This window comes from Mobula birostris, chromosome 20 (assembly GCF_030028105.1).
Source record: "Mobula birostris isolate sMobBir1 chromosome 20, sMobBir1.hap1, whole genome shotgun sequence".
NCBI classification, from domain to species: domain Eukaryota; kingdom Metazoa; phylum Chordata; class Chondrichthyes; order Myliobatiformes; family Myliobatidae; genus Mobula; species Mobula birostris.
In genome coordinates, this window is record NC_092389.1 from 5,376,325 (window position 1) to 5,395,348 (window position 19,024).

Sequence of the window (19,024 nt, forward strand, 5' to 3'; positions counted from 1 at the left end):
CAGGCCTTTTGGCTCTTCTTGGCTGTGCCGAACTATTTTCTGCTTAGTCCCACTGACCTGCACACGGACCATATCCCTCCATACACCTCCCATCCATGTATCTGTCCAATTTATTCTTAAGTGTTAAAAAAGAACCTGCATTTACCACCTCGTCTGGCAGCTCATTCCATACTCCCACCACTCTCTGTGTGAAGAAGCCCCCCCCTAATATTCCCTTTAAACTTTTCCCCCCTCACCCTTAACCCATGTCCTCTGGTTTTTTTCTCCCCTTGCCTCAGTGGAAAAAGCCTGCTTGCATTCACTCTATCTATACCCATCATAATTCTATATACCTCTATCAAATCTCCCCTCATTCTTCTACGCTCCAGGGAATAAAGTCCTAACCTATTCAACCTTTCTCTGTAACTGAGTTTCTCAAGTTCCGGCAACATCCTTGTAAACCTTCTCTGCACTCTTTCAACCTTATTTATATCCTTCCTGTAATTTGGTGACCAAAACTGAACACAATACTCCAGATTTGGCCTCACCAATGCCTTATACAATCTCATCATAACATTCCAGCTCTTATACTCAATACTTCGATTAATAAAGGCCAATGTATCAAAAGCTCTCTTTACGACCCTGTTTACCTGTGACAACACTTTTAGGGAATTTTGTATCTGTATTCCCAGATCCCTCTGTTCCACTGCACTCCTCAGTGCCTTACCATTAACCCTGTATGTTCTACGTTGGTTTGTCCTTCCAACGTGCAATACCTCACACTTGTCAGTATTAAGCTCCATCTGCCATTTTTCAGCCCATTTTTCCAGCTGGTCCAAGTCCCTCTGCAGGCTCTGAAAACCTTCCTCACTGTCTACTACACCTCCAAGCTTTGTATCATCAGCAAACTTGCTGATCCAATTTACCACATTATCATCCAGATCATTGATATAGATGACAAATAACAATGGACCCAGCACTGATCCCTGTGGCACACCACTAGTCACAGGCCTCCACTCAGAGAAGCAATTCTCTACCACCACTCTCTGGCTTCTTCCATCGAGCCAATGTCTAATCCAATTTACTACCTCTCCATGTATACCTAGCGACTGAATTTTCCTAACTAACCTCCCATGTGGGACCCTGTCAAAGGCCTTACTGAAGTCCATGTAGACAATATCCACTGCCTTCCCTTCATCCACTTTCCTGGTAACCTCCTCGAAAAACTCCAATAGATTGGTCAAACATGACCTACCATGCACAAAGCCATGTTGACTCTCCCTAATAAGTCCCTGTCTATCCAAATGCTTGTAGATTCTGTCTCTTAGTACTCCCTCCAATAACTTACCTACTACTGACGTTAAACTCACTGGCCTATAATTTCCCGGATTACTTTTCGACCCTTTTTTAAACAACGTAACAACATGAGCCACTCCCCAATCCTCCGGCACTTCGCCCATAGACAGCGACATTTTAAATATTTCTGCCAGGGCCCCCGCAATTTCAACACTAGTCTCCTTCAAGGTCCGAGGGAACACTCTGTCAGGTCCCGGGGATTTATCCACTTTAATTTTCCTCAAGACAGCAAGCACCTCCTCCTTTTCAATCTGTACAGTTTCCATGATCTCACTACTTGATTCCCTCAATTCCATAGACTTCATCCCAGTTTCCTTAGTAAATACAGACACAAAAAACCTATTTAAGATCCCCATTTCCTTTGGTTCCGCATATAGCCGACCACTCTGATCTTCAAGAGGACCAATTTTATCCCTTACAACCCTTTTGCTCTTAATATACTTGTAAAAGCTCGTTGGATTATCCTTCACTTTGACTGCCAAGGCAACCTCATGTCTTCTTTTAGCCCTCCTGATTTCTTTCTTAAGTATTTTCTTGCACTTCTTATACTCCTCAAGCACCTGACTTACTCCCTGTTTCCTATACATTTCATACAACTCCCTCTTCTTCTTTATCAGAGTTGCAATATTCCTTGAGAACCAAGGTTCCTTATTCCTATTCAATTTGCATTTAATCCTGACAGGAACATACAAACTCTGCACTCTCAAAATTTCCCCTTTGAAGGCTTTCCACCTACCAATCACATCTTTGCCAGAGAACAACCTGTCCCAATCCACGCTTTTTAGATCCTTTCTCATTTCTTCAAATTTGGCCTTCTTCCAGTTCAGAACCTCAACCCTAGGACCAGATCTATCCTTGTCCATGATCAAATTGAAACTAATGGTGTTATGATCACTGGAACCAAAGTGCTCCCCTACACAGACTTCTGTCACTTGCCCTAATTCGTTTCCTAACAGGAGATCCAATATTGCATCCCCTCTAGTTGGTCCCTCTATATATTGATTTAGAAAACTTTCCTGAACACATTTTACAAACTCTAAACCATCTAGACCCCTAACAGTATGGGAGTCCCAATCAATGTATGGAAAATTAAAATCCCCTACCACCACAACTTTATGTTTCCTGCAGTTGCCTGCTATCTCTCTGCAGATTTGCTCTTCCAAGTCTCGTTGACTATTGGGTGGTCTGTAATACAATCCCACTAATGTGGCCATACCTTTCCTGTTTCTCAGCTCCACCCATAAGGACTCAGTAGACAAGCCCTCTAATCTGTCCTGCCTGAGCACTGCTGTAATATTTTCCCTAAAAAGCAATGCTACTCCCCCACCTTTCATTCCTCTGCCTCGATCACATCTGAAACATCGGAACCCTGGGATATTAAGCTGCCAGTCCTGCCCCTCCTGTAGCCAAGTTTCACTAATTGCTATAACATCATAATTCCACGTGTCAATCCACGCCCTCAACTCATCCGCCTTCCCCTCAATACTCCTAGCATTGAAATATATACACCTCAGAAGATTTTTACCACCACTCACAACCTTTCTATCAGTGGATTTGCTTAAACTTTCAACATCATTTATTTTCACCCCAGCCACACTGTCAGCTCTGGCACTCTGGTTCCCATCCCCCTGCAAATCTAGTTTAAAGCCTCCCCAATAGCACTAACAAACCTCCCTGAAAGGATATTGGTCCCCCTATGGTTCAAGTGTAACCCGTCTCTCTTGTACAGGTCCCACCTGCCCCAGAAGAGGTCCCAATGATCCTGAAATCTGAAACCCTGCCGCCTACACCAGTTCCTCAGCCACTTGTTCCTGCTCCAGAGCATCCTATTCCTACCCTCACTGGCACGTAGCACAGGTAGCAATCCTGAAATTACCACCCTCGAGGTCCTGCTTTTCAACTTCCTACCAAGCTCTCTATACTCACTGTCCAGGACCTCCTCACTCTTCCTTGCTATGTCATTGGTACTGATGTGCACCACGACATCTGGCTGGTCATCCTCCCACTTCAGAATGTCATGCAATCGATCAGAGACATCCTTGACCCTGGCACCTGGGAGGCAAAAAACCATCCTGGATTCTCTGTCACAACCACAGAACCTCCTATCTGCACCTCTAACTATCGAGTCCCCTATCACTACCACTCTCCTCTTTTCCCCCCTCCCTTCTGCACTGCAGAGCCAGACTCAGTGCCAGAGATCCGGCTACTGCAGCTAGTCCCAGGTAAGTCATCCCTAGTGCAGCTAGTCCCAGGTAAGTCACTAGAAGGCAATGAAGGAGATTTCTTAAATTTGTACAACTACATTTCCTGACATTCCCAGAACTGTGAAGAACTGCTTTCTTCATAGAAAATTATTATACTCAACGGCCCTTTATTAGGTACACATGTATATCTGCTTGCTAATGCAAATATATCTAATCAGCTAATCATGAGGCAGCAACTCAATGCACAAAAGCACGCAGACATGGTCAAGAGGTTCAGTTGTTGTTCTGACCAAACGTCAGAATGGAGGAAAGAAATCTGATCTAAGCCACTTAGACCATAAATAATTGCTGGTGCCAGACTCAGTGGTTTGGGTATCTCAGAAACTGCTGGTCTCCCGAGATTTTCATGCACACAGTCTTAAAGTTTACAGAGAATTGTGTGAAAAAACAAAACAAAAAAAAATCCAGTGAGCGTCAGTTCTGTGGGCAAAAAATACCTTGTTAATGAGAGAGGTTAGAGGAGCACAGGCAGACTGGTTCAAGCTGACAGGAAGGTGCCAGCAACTCAAATAATCACACGTTACAACAGCATCCCTGAATGCACAACATGTCGAACCTTGAAGTGGATGGGCTACAGCAGAAGACCATGAACATACACTCAGTTGCAGGAGGTGCCTGACAAAGTGGTTGCTGAGTGTATGCTGACAATAATAATGCACTATTGCACCTAACTCAGGGAGGGAGGTCACATGCCTACCACTTCTTTGATAACTCTTCAGAGAACTGATGCAGTGTTTCTATGCCTGGTTGCAACAGTCCTACTTTTCTCAGTGTTACTTTTGTTCAGTACTGTAGAAGATGTTGTTGGCACCATCAAAGCCACCATTTCATGACAACCCCAATTACACCCGAAGAAGAGGTGGTAAGAGGCAAGTGCAGGGTTAGAGTCACATATATCCCAGAGTGGGTTAGGATGGTAGATCTCCTTCTTTGAAGAACGTCACAAAATTATTTTTTCGTCAGTTAGTATGTGGACTGATTTTCTTGGTGTCACTTTGTGTGTATGTTTTGTCCTTGGATTGTTTACCTTTTATGTCTAATTGTTTGCCTTTGGACTCACTCTGGGTTTTCACTTTGGGTTGCAGATGTCTCATTTGGGATCATGGGGATTGTTAAGCTCTCTTTGTATTTATCACTTTTATTCAAGATTCAAAGATTCAAAAGATTCAAAAAACTTTATTGTCACTCTAACCATACATCAGCTCTGCAGGGCAGAATGAGACAGCATTTCTCAGGGGCAGTGCAATCATAACATAACAAACACAACACTAAATAATAAACATAACAATAAATAGTAAAACACAACAGCCACATATCAGTTATAAGTGTCCAGTGCAAGTTAAAAGTGTCCAAAGCAGAGACAGGTGGAGCAGCTATTTAGCAGTCTGACTGACTGTGGGAGGAAGCTGTTTAGTAGCCTTGTGGTTTTAGTTTTGATGCTCCTGTAACGTTTGCCTGATGGCACAAGAACAAACAGTTCATGGAGAGGGTGTGAGGGGTCTTTAATGATGTACCGTGTCTTCTGGAGGCATCGACTCTGAAAGAGGTCTTGGACAGAAGGTAGGGAGACCCCAATAACCTTCTCTGCTCCCCTAACCACCCTCTGCAAGGCTTTTTTGTCGACAGCACTGCAGCTGGAGTACCAGGTTGTGATGCAAAAGGTCAGCACACTCTCAACCACGCCTCTGCAGAGTGTGGTTAAGATGTTAGTGGGGAGTGATGCTTGTTGAAGCTTCCTCAGAAAGTGCAATCTCTGCTGGGCCCGTTTCACAATCCCAGTGGCGTTCCTGGACCAGGTGAGATTGTCCGAGATCTGCACCCCAAGGAACTTGATGTTTTCCACTCTCTCCACTGTGGAGCCACTGTTGCTGAGGGGTGTGTGCTCAGGCTGAGACCATCTGAAATCGACGATCATCTCCTTGGTTTTGGTGACATTAAGCATCAAGTTGTTATCCCTGTACCAGCTCTCTAGGTGTTTGACCTCCTCCCTGTACATAGTTTCATCATTTTTGCTGATGAACCCCACCACTGTGGTATCATCAGCAAATTTAATGATCAGGTTCTCCTTGAATCTGGCTGCACAGTCATGTGTTAGCAGTGTAAACAGCAATGGGCTAAGCACACAGCCTTGTGGGGATCCAGTGCTCAGTGTGATGGAGTCAGAGATGTTCCTGCCAACATGGACTGACTGTGGTCTCTCTGACCAGAAATCCAGAATCCAGCGACACATGGCAGTGCTAAGGCCAAGCAGCGACAGTTTCTCCACTAGTCTCTGCGGGATGATGGTATTGAACGCTGAACTGAGATCAATGTACAGGATTCTGGCATAAGTGCCTTTGTTGCCCAAGTGAGAGAGAACTGTGTGCAGTGTGGTGGATATTGCCTCCTCCGTAGAGCGATTTGGACGATAAGCAAACTGTAGAGGATCCAGCGATGAGGGGAGGCTGGCTGTGATATGAGGCTTGACAAGCCGTTCAAAACATTTCATCACTATGGGGGTCAGGGCAACAGGATGGTAATCATTCAGACAGGCTACAACTGATTTCTTTGCTACAGGGATGATTGTGGAGGTTTTGAAGCATCTGGGGACAATAGCTTGACTAAGGGAGATGTTGAAAATGTCTGTCAGGACATCTGCTAATACATCAGCACATTCCTTGAGCACACGTCCAGGGATGTTGTCGGGACCTCCCGCTTTCCGTGGGTTTACCCTGGCAAGGGTCCTCCATGTTTGCTCTGGATCAATGATTGGAGCTGGCTGGTCAGATGGTAAAAAGGGACTGGCTCTCCCCCTTGCTGTAGTGTTTGATGCTTCGAAGCGGGCAAAGAAATTGTTAAGCCTGTCTGGTAGAGAGGCGTCACTGTCATCAGTTTTCTGCCTGAACTTGTAGTCTGTCAGAGCTTTAATTCCCTGCCACACCCGTCTGGTGTCACCTGTGTCACAGAAGTGTCCATGTATTTTGCCCGTGTAGGCCCTTTTCGCTTTCCTGATCCCTAGTGAATGCACAGACTTTCAATTAGCATGTTATTTTCAATGTCCGGAATTCCTACATGCTTCAGGGTGTATTTTGGGTGGGGGGCGTGGAGGTGGGGCATGCCATCATCTCTCTATTGGGTCGTTGTGGTTCCTTGTCGGGTGAAACTCAGACAAAGTTCTTCTGTGTATCGTCAATGATTTCTATTTATTGTCTGAGCTCTCGTTAGGTTTTCTACCTAATTTCTGTCATCAATCTTTAGTTTGGTTTGAATTGCCGAAGTCTCCTTGATTCCTGCACTTGAGTTCACTAGTGATCCTCAGAAAGACCATTGATTAATTTGATAGGTTTTTGCAACAATCATGTCATTTCATAGCCTCTAATACTGACACCAACTTCTGAGTTGCAGATTTACTTAACTGCTTGAATTTAACTTCCTCTGTAGTCATGGTGAAATATGAAATTATAGCTCCAGATCAACAATCCAGGTCTTTAATGTTACCATTACACTAGCTTTCCTGTTAAGAAAGATTATTTGCTCTTTGGGCATTTTGGTATGTGGTATGTGATATGACATGTTTTAACAGACTTTGCCAGTTCTCACACAACTTCACCCATGGAAATTCCCTTTATCAGAGTTCAATTCACTTGTTGCTGCATGTCATTAATGCAGTGTTTTCTGACCATGTCAATTAATGATAAACCACTAAAGGACTGATAAAGTACGTAAACGTGAAGAAATCTGCAGATGCTGGAATTTCAAGCAACACACATAAAAAACGCTGGTGAATGCAGCAGGCCAGGCAGCATCTCTAGGAAGAGGTACAATCGACGTTTCGGGCCGAGACCCCTCGTCAGGCCCTGGGCGCTTGGAATAAAGAGTTTGCACTTATACAGTCTCTCAGTGACTTTATCCGGATTCAACTTCCACAAGACTGAAATAAAAGTTAGGTTGTAAATGGTCTTTGACTTCAGCCAATTAAGGAATGAAACCTCAGAACAAAAGAAAAATAAAAATGATTTTTGAAAAGAAAAAGAAAAGTGACTTTTAGGCTGTGAGTTTAAGCGTGACATTAGAAACTAAGTTTACTGTGCTATGATCTGATACAGAGGTTCTACACCTGACTCCTTCTAGTTGACATAGTCTTACTCAGTGTCTCTCCTGGAGGGTCTGAGGATGGCTGACTTCAGTGTTGGATACTCTGTCTATGAAGACATCATTATTAAACACCATTATCAGACTCTAGAATTGTTTTTTTGTGAGGTAAAAGATGAAGACATGATCTCTCAATCTACCTTGTTGTGACCCTTTCACTTTATTTGTCTACCCGCACTTTCTTGTAGTGCGAAACTCTACATTGTTTTCTTTTCACTACTTCATTGTAATTATGACTGGATAGTATGCAAACAAAAACTTTACACTATATCTTTATAATAAATCAAAATCAATAAAAGAGCCTACATAATGCAGAGAGTTGCTGCTGCAGCTAGTCTCGCCTGCTCTACCCTTCAGTAAGTTCAGGCGATCCTTTATCTTCATTAAACATTTAAATGCAGTGAGCTAGAAAAGCTATGTTGCTGCAAAAGAGACTCAAGATTATTCATTGTCTTTCTTCCGTAGTAGGATTTGATACATCATAAGGTACACAATATGAATAAAAACCAATAATTATAAATATAAAAGCAATCCTATAAAACACAATGTACAAGTAACTGTTGAGTGTGGTCATGTATATATTGATCTGGTATTTCTTCTTATGAACAAGCAGACGGATTGGCCATGGGATTGCCCTTGTTGCCAGCTATTGCTAATTTCTACATGAGGGACTTTGAGGAGAGGGATGAGTTCATCACCCTTATACCCCAAATGCTTTTTCAGATACGACAATGACACCTTCGTAGTGTAGCCCCATGGACTCCAGGCACTCCAACAGTTTCACAACCATCTGAAGCATACATCCAAACATTCAGTTCATGATGGAGATGGAGACAAATGTTCCTGGACATTCTAATACGACGGAAATCGGACGGTAGCCTCGAGCATGGCATCAATCGGAAACTCACTCACATGGACTTGTACAATAACAGCCACCGTCACGCCTTCCAACGTAGAGCGGTTCTTTCTACTTTGATTAACCGTGCGAAAACTATTTTGCACCCAGTGTCACGGTCACGACCGTTAATTCCCCATATTCTTCTAATTCCCTTCGATTGCGGCACACCTGATTCTCATCTAAACCTGCAGCATAAATACCCCGGCTTTGTATCCACTCATCGCCAGATCGTTGTTTCAGCCAGTGTGGTAATTCACGTTCCCGGCACTTAGAATTGTGTATTCTAAGTTTTACTTAAGTACCGAAGTAAAAAGAGAAATAATGTATGAGATCATGAACATACAACGCAACTTTATTGGACATATGATTAGGAAAGAGGAGTTAGAATGCACGGTAACTATGGGAAAGATTGAAGGGAAGAAAGCAAGAGGAAGACAAAGACAAATGATGATGGAGACAGCAGCCAGAGAACTGGAAATGAGTACCAATGAATTGATCCACTCGACCCGAAACAGGAGTGTGTGGGCCATGGCAGTCAAAGCTCAAACTGGGCACGGCACCTGATGCTGATGATGATGACCGAGGCTCATCTGTGTAACTCTGTCTCTCCGTGTCAAGATAAGTACTGCCTGCCTTTTGCCTTTCCATTGGCCGTTCAGCTCAGCAACGCTCCGTGTCAAGATAAGTATTGCCTGTTGCTTGCCTTTCCATTTGCCCTTTAGCTCCAGCAACGCTCCGTGTCAAGATAAGTTTTGCCTGCCGCCTGTCTCCTGTTTGCCGTCCAGCTCCAGCTACGCCCTGTGTCAAGATAATTTTTGCCTGCCTCCTGCTTTTCTGTTCACGCTCCTGTTTGCCGTTCCGCTCCAGCCACGCTCACGCTCTCGTCTGCATCCTAACTCTATCTCTGTGCCAGTGTCCTGCGTTTGGGTTTGCCGATTCCTTGCAACACCCAGAGAGTCTCCATGAGGAAATAAGACGATTACACATGCTGTTCCTACAGAAGGGCTACAAGACAAAGAAAATCAATTGGGTCCTTAAAAGCGCTGAGAGAAAAACCAGGAAACTTAACAATGAGGAGGAACCCATTGCTATTGCCTGTCTTCCCTATACTTCTACAGGTTCTGGAAGGATCGCCAGGATCCTGAAGAAACAGCGGATTAATACCTTCCGCAAACCTATAAGGAAGCAGCGTATATCAGCCAGATGGGACGCACGGTGGAAACCTGCATCAAGGAGCACAGCAGTGGAATTGTTTGGGTTACCTGGAGAAACCGATGGTTGCTTAACATTGCATTCACAATGGCCATAGGAATGACTTCGATAGCACTAAAATACTGTGCTGCACCAATGGCTTTTGGGACTGTCGGGTAAAGGAAGCCATTGAAATAAAACTAGAGGAAAAAAATTTTAACAAAGGCGAAGGTCTCAGTATAAGTAAGAACTGGAATTCGATTGTAAGCAAGGTGGGAGAGCAGAAACCTAATTGGATGAGGACTAACCAATTAGGATGAATGGACTATAAGGGTATAAATACCACCAGACTAGACATGACTAGGTATCATCCCTGATGAAGATGGCAGAGTCTGTCATTGAAACTTAGGTTATAATCAATACCTGTACTGGGCTAAGTGATAATAAATCTGATTGTGAGATGATTGGAGACATTGCAAGCATGAATTTGTGTGGTCATGCATTGTGTATACTTCATGCATTCAGCCAGAACCTCTCAATGCTTATGTCTATGATACAGAGCAAGGGACATTCAATAAAGGATCTGGGTGTCATAGAACTGTTGACTCATACAGCAGAGAAATAGGCCAGTCAGCCTACTGTATCCATGCCAACCATCATGTACCCATTCATACTGCTCCCAATGTTTTAACCTTGCTTGAATCATAGCCCCCTATGCCTTGTTGATTCAAGTGTCCAGATTCTTCTTAAATGTTAAGAACCTGCCTCCACCACCTTCTAGGGCATTATGTTCTATCTCAGGCATTGTGTTCCAGAGGTTTTATAGATCTCTCCAGTGCTTTGAGACCCAGGCATTGACCTGCCGTTTTATGTCAAAGTTTTATGTTTCTTAGTTTTTAGTTCTATTTGAAGAAACGTTCTCTGGATGCTTTGTAAAATTCAAGTATTACTTCACTGCCACAGAGAGCTTCTCAGATTGAATGTAGGGCTTCAGAACATTTGAGGAAACGTCATCAGGATTAGCAGGAGTATAACTGAGTTATACAGAGTTGGGCTCTTTGGCTCACCAGGTCCATACCAATTCTGACCTTTAAAGCAACAATGAACATTGTGTTTAAACTTGAAACCTGAAGTTGTAAAATGGTGTTTTACAGATGTCTTGCAATGAAGTTGAGCAACATCTGGTCTTTATTCTAAAATTTTTAAGGTTTCATTTCAATTTCCCTGAAGTTGTTTTATTTCAGGAAAAATGAAACTGAAACCTTAAAAAGTTTAGAATAAAGACCAGATGCTGCTCAACTTCATTGCAAGACATCTGTAAAGCACCCTTCAATGCAACTGTGACTCCAATTCAGAAAATACTTTCTTGAAAGTGCCTGAATTCTTGAAGATATTGTATTAAAGTGCAATGAAAAACCATTGTGCAGATCGATTTATGAATTACAAATAATTTCAAATCACACATTTATACAGGTACATGGATAGGAAAGGGTTAGAGAGATATGGACAAATAGGGCCTCTCGAAGTTCAACCCTACATCCCCGTCATGAGAGGTGGAATTCGTAAGGCCATCCAACAGGGCTCTGGTGAGGGTGTATAGGCCAATCCCCTGATAGTGGATACAATGGATTACCGAAACATTGATGAACTCCAACCATACCATCAACTTTGGAAGATGGAGACAAGAGGCCAACAATGGCAGTGCTCCACTGGGAGCTAAGGGCCCAAGAAGGAGAAATAGGCAAATAGGAATAGCTTAGATAGCTACTTGATTGGCATGGATCAGTTGCTATTTAACTTTGTGATTCTATTCTCTTATCTGTCATGAATAAGTTATGACTAATATGGATATATTTTTAAAATTCTAATTTCAGTTGTATCAATCAAAGGGTTGGTCTTGTTTTGAGATGTTTAAACTTGAAATCTGAAGTTGTCAAGCTACTTCAGTAGAAGTGAAAGTGAAACCAAAAAAAGTTCAAACTAAAACCCCGATGTTGCTCAGGCTTACTGCAGAGTTACTTCCTGAGCGGAGAGGTGAGTTTCAAAATGATTTCTTACCATTCATTTGTGTCTATAATCCAAACAACACGTAGTGATGGAATCAGTGAGAAGAGGGGAACATTTCTATACATTGAACTGTTGTCATTGGACTGAAGCAGACATTCTAGAAGGGAATTGAACATTTATTTGAAATGAATGAAATGTAGGACTATGAACAAGCTGTGTGGGACTATTTGCATTACTGTCAAGATTATGCACTTGGGAAGGGCTATTGCTGGTTAAATTCCCTCTAGATCATGTTGATATTGTAGTGCTATTGGTTTAATTTAATGGTTTAAACCCACTTTGCATATTAGATAGTGTTCACTCTTCTTCACAAGGATTGTAGCAATTACAGCAACATAAGGGTTAAAGTGGTGTGCTAATCGAACAGAGCACAGACATTCTGTATGGCTTTCTCTGTGTGAAAGCTCGCTAAGACAACAGTAAAGATGATAAGCTGACCAGGTGTTTAATGTCGTTTCCAGTACACAAGTGTAATGGTGAACAAAATAACTGTTACTCCGGATCTGATGCAGCATATAAAAACGCACTAAGAAAAAGAACACAATACTTAAAAAAACACAGTAAATATAAATACATAAGATAGAGTGTATATATAGATTGATATATCCATAAAGTGACACTAGGTACAGGGATGTCTGTACATAGGTGGCTGACAGGAAATGATAAAGTCGTGATGGTGGAGGTTGTGGACAAGTAGGCTAGTGGGTGGAAGTGTTGATCAGCCTTACTGGTTGGGGGAAGTAACTGTTTTTGAGTCTGGTGGTCCTGGTGTGGATGCTATGTAGCCTCCTCCCTGATGGGAGTGGGACAAGGAGTCCAGGAGCAGGGTGGGTGGGATCCTTCATGATGTTACTGGTCCTTTTTCTGACACTTTTCTGTATCTAGGTTTTTGACGGTGGGTTGGCTAGTGTCAGTGATGCGTTGGGCAGTTTTGACTACCCATTGTGGAGCCTTCCTGTCTGCCGCAGTACAGTTTCTGTACCATGCAGTTCACTCTTCTTCACAAGGATTGTAGAAATTACAGCAACATAAGGGTTAGAGTGTAGTGCTCACCAAACAGAGCACAGCCACTTTGTACGTCTTCCTCTGTGTGAAAGCTCACTAAGACAACAGTAAAGATGATAAGCTGACAGAAATGGTGTACAGACGTGGTGCAGTCACCCAGGCTGAACATGGCCCTTGAAAGCCCAACTCACATACAGCCTTTTTGCTCAAGCCTGGGAACCAAGGTCACCGAGCATACCAAGAGAAGATAAAGATGCAAACGAGGGTTTCTAGAGAAACACTGACTATTGGACAGTTATCTTACTAATTCTCAATTCTCAAGTAATATTGGCCTTTAATACATTGATTTAATTGGTTAACACCTGAAATATGTATTACGATTGGTACTTAAATATGCAAATAATGGGATTCAGAAGTGCACCAATTTTCTATTGGATCAATATTGCCATACAACTGGTCAATTTCTGTATAGAAATGACACTTCTTTGTTCAAACTTCAGAACAGTGTCATGACAAGGGTACAATAAAATAAAGTATGATTGAGGAATGAGTGCAATTTATCAGACGGAGTAGAAGCATAAAAACAAAAGCAAAATATTTCTCTTGGGGATATCATCTTTAAATCTGTTATGCCATTTCTCTGGAGATATAGAACTGCTTTAAGAAAATTGAAGTCTTCATTTACCAGCTTCTCTTAATAAGTTGCTCAGAATGGCCGGCAAATAGATCTGCACGTTTGTAAATGTGCTTCCTGTTATTGCAAGCTGACAAGAATTGAATTTGGATTTCCTTTACAACATCTATTGTTAAATATTTCCTCTCTTTAATAATTTTAATCGTAGAAAAAAGGTGAGTAGAAATCAAGTTTTGCCTTGAGCAAGGGGAACCTGATGTAATCAAAGATAATAAGGTAGACTTCAATATTGCTAGTACAGAAAATACAAGAAACACTCAACTTGTGAATAATTTTAGTGTAATTACTTCCTGGACTTGAAGTTTTGAACTCACTCACTGAAACAACTTTTTACAGAGTTCATTCACTCATTGAGGATTATGCTGAAACTCTGTGTTCTCAGGAAAAAATGAGAACAACGTCCTGCCCACCAAAGCCATGGCAGGGTGTTTTCATACCCTCTGCACCATGTTGATTGATTAGCAATTGAAACTGTTACAGGACAAAGCCAGGATATGCTTTCCCTATCCTCTTCCATGGAAGATCATTTCTTAGAATTCTTTATAATTTCCACCTCGGTTTTCGTTAGAATATCAGCCTTTCTTCTGTCTGTGTACACTTGGACCTCAGGCCCAGTAGCTCATTCATTAATTTCAATTTTTACATTATGTATCCAGAGTGGGGAGTTCTGATGTAAGACATTAACCTATTAAGTTAATTCAGCTTTTCCCACTCCACGGGTGTCATCTGACCTGTTGAATACTTTCAGTATTTTATGCTGCTTTTATGACTGCTTGGTATGACTAGTTATTGAATCTTGTACAATATTTAAGGCATTTGCCTTTAAAAGGGATAGAAACATTGATGAAATGTACCAAGTTTGAACTATTGGCAAATGAATTATATGGCTGGAGTGTCAAGGTTAATTCATTGTATTGAAAGATAAGCAAATTTTGCGTCCATTATTCCAGAAGTAACTTCACTTCTGTTATCACAAAGTTACACTAGTTTTTCAAACACCCTTTACTCAGGAAAAGGACACGGAAGGCTCTATCTCACTGTTATCAGACTTTTGACAGGACTTCTTGAATGATCTTGCACTCTATTGCACTGCACTGCATTTTCTCTGTAGCCTTTACATTTTATTCTGCATTGTCACTGTTCTACCTCAATGCACTTTGCAACAATTTGATCTGTTTGAAGAGTGTGCGAGACCAGATTTTCACTGTTTCTTGGTACATGTGACAATAATAAACCAATACTAATGTTTTAAAATCTACAGCACAAAGTACAAGTTAAAGGATATATTAATTTCCTTTGCATATTTGTCAGGGCAATATCATGGTGCATTGAATAGCTTTTCCATATTTAAGAAGCAGGTTGAGTAATTGTCTGGATGTTTTACCCAGCATTCATTTGACTAATTCACCAGCATGTTCAAGAACACGAGGGATAGATAATCAGATTTCACGTAACGATTAGGACAGAATTAAGATATCTCTTTTCACATTTGTTTTCTTTTATTTTTGTCAAAAGGCACATTTCGAACTTCAACTCACTGCCATGGCATATAATTCCGATTTTACCTGGGCTGAAGAGGATGGACCTAATTTTTATCCACCATGTCTCGAAAGCTACAGGGCACCAGAGGATGGAAGGCAATATGTGATGTACCATGGAACCAGTGCTAAAAATGCAAGATTAATCTTAAAAAATGGTTTCCGTCGATCCAAAGGTGGCATGTTTGGTCCTGGAGTATATGTTAGTAGGGACCTCAGGAAAGCCAGCAGATACCCACTGGAACTGCCTATAAGTCAAAAGGTTGTGCTTGAGGTGCTAGTCAATGTGGGAAAGGTAAAAAAAATAGATTACCAGGGGCATCCACTCCAGAAAACATGGCATCAGCATGGCTATGACACTGCTTGGTGTCCTCCGGACTGTGGGATGGTGCTAAGTGGTCTGGAGGAGGATTGTATCTGGGATCCCAAAAGAATAAAAGTTACTCAGCAAATTTGTCCTGTTTGTGACCAAGGCCAATGGGAGTTCCCTGAATGCTTCGGAACAATGGAGTAGTGTTAAGAAGGATGGGATGATAGTAAGCTTGGGTATGATGAGGATAGTGGGATCTCTACAAATCACAATCCATCTTAGGGTAAGAGAGGGAAGAAGCTGCTATTTTTTTAATGGAATTCATGTATGCGTCAGAGGGTAACATAAATTGATTACGTTGGTTAGGTAATTATGTATGCATCAGTGTGTAAAAGAAATGGATTAAATCCTTGGTAACTCTGCTTTTTAAATCAGCCAATCCGCTGCATTTACATGTGAAAAATGGCTTTTTAGTGACAATTTAAGGGTCTGCTGAAATCTGGAAAACAGGTCATTAGATCATGAGTATTGTCCGGAGTGGATTCAAACAAATCTAGCAAATAATTGTATCTACAGAGTCTCATGGAAAGATCAGGTGTACAAAATCTTACACTGCTCTTTGAAATAAAACTCTTGAAGCAATCTCTTTATATTGATAACTCTTTATAGCAACAACTTTTGGTGAACTGGAAAACCATTAATCTCTGTGCTCTGTGTTTTACATTAAATGAATAAAACGGTTGGCCAATTTTCAGCTTTGTTCTGTTATATTTAAGGGATAAACTGGCTTCAGAGAAGCAAATGTATCACTATTTTGTAGGATTAAGCAACATTCGACATTCTTCAAAACACAATGTGTATCTTTGTATTTCTACTCAGCACCTCACCACCCATAACGTAAGACATTGCTTCAGCTGTTACCACTTCGATAGCAAATTCTACAGGGTCTGTCTTTACTTACGTAGAACATAGAACATAGAATAGTACAGCACAGTACAGGCCCTTCGGCCCACAATGTTGTGTTGACCCTTAAACCCTGCCTCCCATATAACCCCCCAACTTAACAGACTTCTTGCTGCCTCGGTAAAGCATATAACATAATCTACTGTGGAAAGTCTCTCTTTGCCTCTTTCCCATCAGACAAAAGATACAAAAGCCTGAAAGCACGTCCCACCAGGCTCATGGACAGCTTCTATATATAACATACACTCAGTGGCCACTTTATTAAGTACAGGAGGTATTTATCTTGTTCAGTTTCTAGCCCTAACATTCCCCTGCTTTCCTACTAGCTATTCAATTCTTCTCCTTCCATACTATGCCCTGGATATTCACCGTGCTAGTCGATTGTTATAAACCTGTCCTCCAATTGAATGTGTAGTAACCCTTTCCTGCAGGCTGGTCTTTACCTTGTGAATCTTTGGTAAGTAAAGATTTAGAGAGAAAACAAGCAAAATAAATGCAAGCAAAACAAGGCAACAAGTAAAGAATTAACTGAACCTACAGGAACAAGGTCAGACTGCCACACAGTAAAGGCATTTTTGTGGCCCATACTATAAGAAAACCTAAGTATCATCTGTGAGATGAAGAAGGCAGAGGAAAAGGTATTTTCGGTTTGCTGAGGTTTAACCATCTCCTTTTATCTCTAAATCCCCGTGGTATAGCTCCCCATGAAGATTTGTAAGTCAACAATCATGGTTCCACCACTTGGATTTGTCCCCATCAGCCTTTGAAAGTAGTAAATGTCTGAATTATCAAACCCATTCACCAATTCTGCCAACTCTCAGATTTTTCCCCATCAAAGTGTTAGTTGAATATTACACAAAGTGATATTTCCCAACAACTGGGATATGACCCATCTAGTCCATGATGAACTATTTAAACTGCCTGGTCCGAACGACTTGGACCATAGCCCTCAATAACCCTTTCATCCATGTACCGATCCAAATTTCTTTTAATTGTTGAAATCAAACCCACATTCACCACTTCTGCTGGCAGCTCATTCCACACTCTCACCACCCTATGAATGAAGAAGTTTCCCCTCATGTTCCCCCCTTAAACATCTCACCTTTCATCCTTAACCCATGACGCTTAGTTCTAGTCCCACCCAACCTCAATGGAAAAGCCTGCTTGCATTTACCCTATCTATACCCCTCAGTTTGTATACCTCCGTCAAATCTCCCCTCATTCTCCTATACTCCAGGGAATAAAGTCCGAACCTATTCAGACTTTCCCTATAAATGAGGTCCTCAAGTCTCAGCAACATCCTTGAAAGTTTTCCCTACACGCTTTCAATCTTATTGTTATCTTTCCTCAAGGTAGGTGACCAGAACTGCATACAATATTCCAAATTAGGCTGCAGCAATGACTGATACACTTTCAATATAACATCCCAACTTCTGTGCATAACGCTTTGATTTATGAAGGACAATGTGCCTCTTTGACCCTATCTACCTTTGATTTAAGACTGCTTAATGTCGTTTCCAGTACACAAGTGTAACGGTGAACAAAATAACTATTACTCTGGATCTGATACTGCATATAAAAACACACTAAGAAAAAGAACACAATACTTAAAAAAACTCAGTAAATTTAAATACATAAGATAGAGTGTATGTATAGATTGATATATCCATAAAGTGACACTAGGTACAGGGATGTCTGTACATAGGTGGCTGACAGGAAATGATAAAGTCATGACGGTGGAGGTTGTGGACAAGTAGGCTAGTGGGTGGAAGTGTTGATCAGCCTTACTGGTTGGGGGAAGTAACTGTTTTTGAGTCTGGTGGTCCTGGTGTGGATGCTATGTAGCCTCCTCCCTGATGGGAGTGGGACAAGGAGTCCAGGAGCAGGGTGGGTGGGATCCTTCATGGTGTTACTGGTCCTTTTTCTGACACTTTTCTGTATCTAGGTTTTTGACGGTGGGTTGGCTAGTGCCAGTGATGCGTTGGGTAGTTTTGACTACCCATTGTCGAGCTTTCCTGTCCACTGCAGTGCAGTTTCTGTACCATGCAGTGATGCAGCTTATTTGTCTGCTCTCTATCGTGCATCTGTGGAGTGACATGAGTATTGATGTGCAGAGTCCAGCTTTCTTCAGCCTCCTCCGAAAGTAGAGACATTGATGAGCTTTCCTGATTGTGCAGAATGTGATCTGGGACCATGACAGGTTGTGTGAGATGTACACTTCCGGGAGTTTGAAACTGCTCACAGTTTCCACTGCCCTGCTGCTGACGTAAGAGGAATGCGAGTGATGTGAGTTCTCCTGAAGTCAATAACCATCTCCCTTGTCTTATTGACATTGACGAAGTGGGACCGTGAACAGCTGGAAGTTATGGTCCATGTCAGTACCAATGACATGGGTGAGAGGGAGTGATGAAGTCCTGGAAAGTGAGTCCAGGGAATTAATTAATAAGTTAAAGGGCAGGACCTTCAGGGTTGCGATCTCAGGATTGCTACCCATGCCATGTGCTAGTGAGGCCAGAACTTGGAAGATCATACAGTTTAACACATGGCTAAGGAGGTGGTGCAAGAGGGAGGGCATCAGATTTTTGGGTCATTGGGCTCTCTTCTAGGGAAAATGGGACTTGCATAGAA

At 41.9% G+C, this 19,024-nt stretch overlaps 1 protein-coding gene across 1 annotated transcript in view; it reads left to right on the forward strand.

The window, feature by feature from the left end:
* The window catches only part of LOC140185435 (uncharacterized), a 34,979-nt gene extending 18,795 nt beyond the window's left edge, over positions 1–16,184 (forward strand). Inside the window, exon 4 of the mRNA XM_072238774.1 lies at positions 15,215–16,184. Coding sequence (XP_072094875.1) covers positions 15,215–15,637 — 423 coding nt within the window. The 3' untranslated portion in view covers positions 15,638–16,184. The remainder of the gene's footprint in view (positions 1–15,214) is intronic.
* Positions 16,185–19,024: the final 2,840 nt, after the last annotated feature.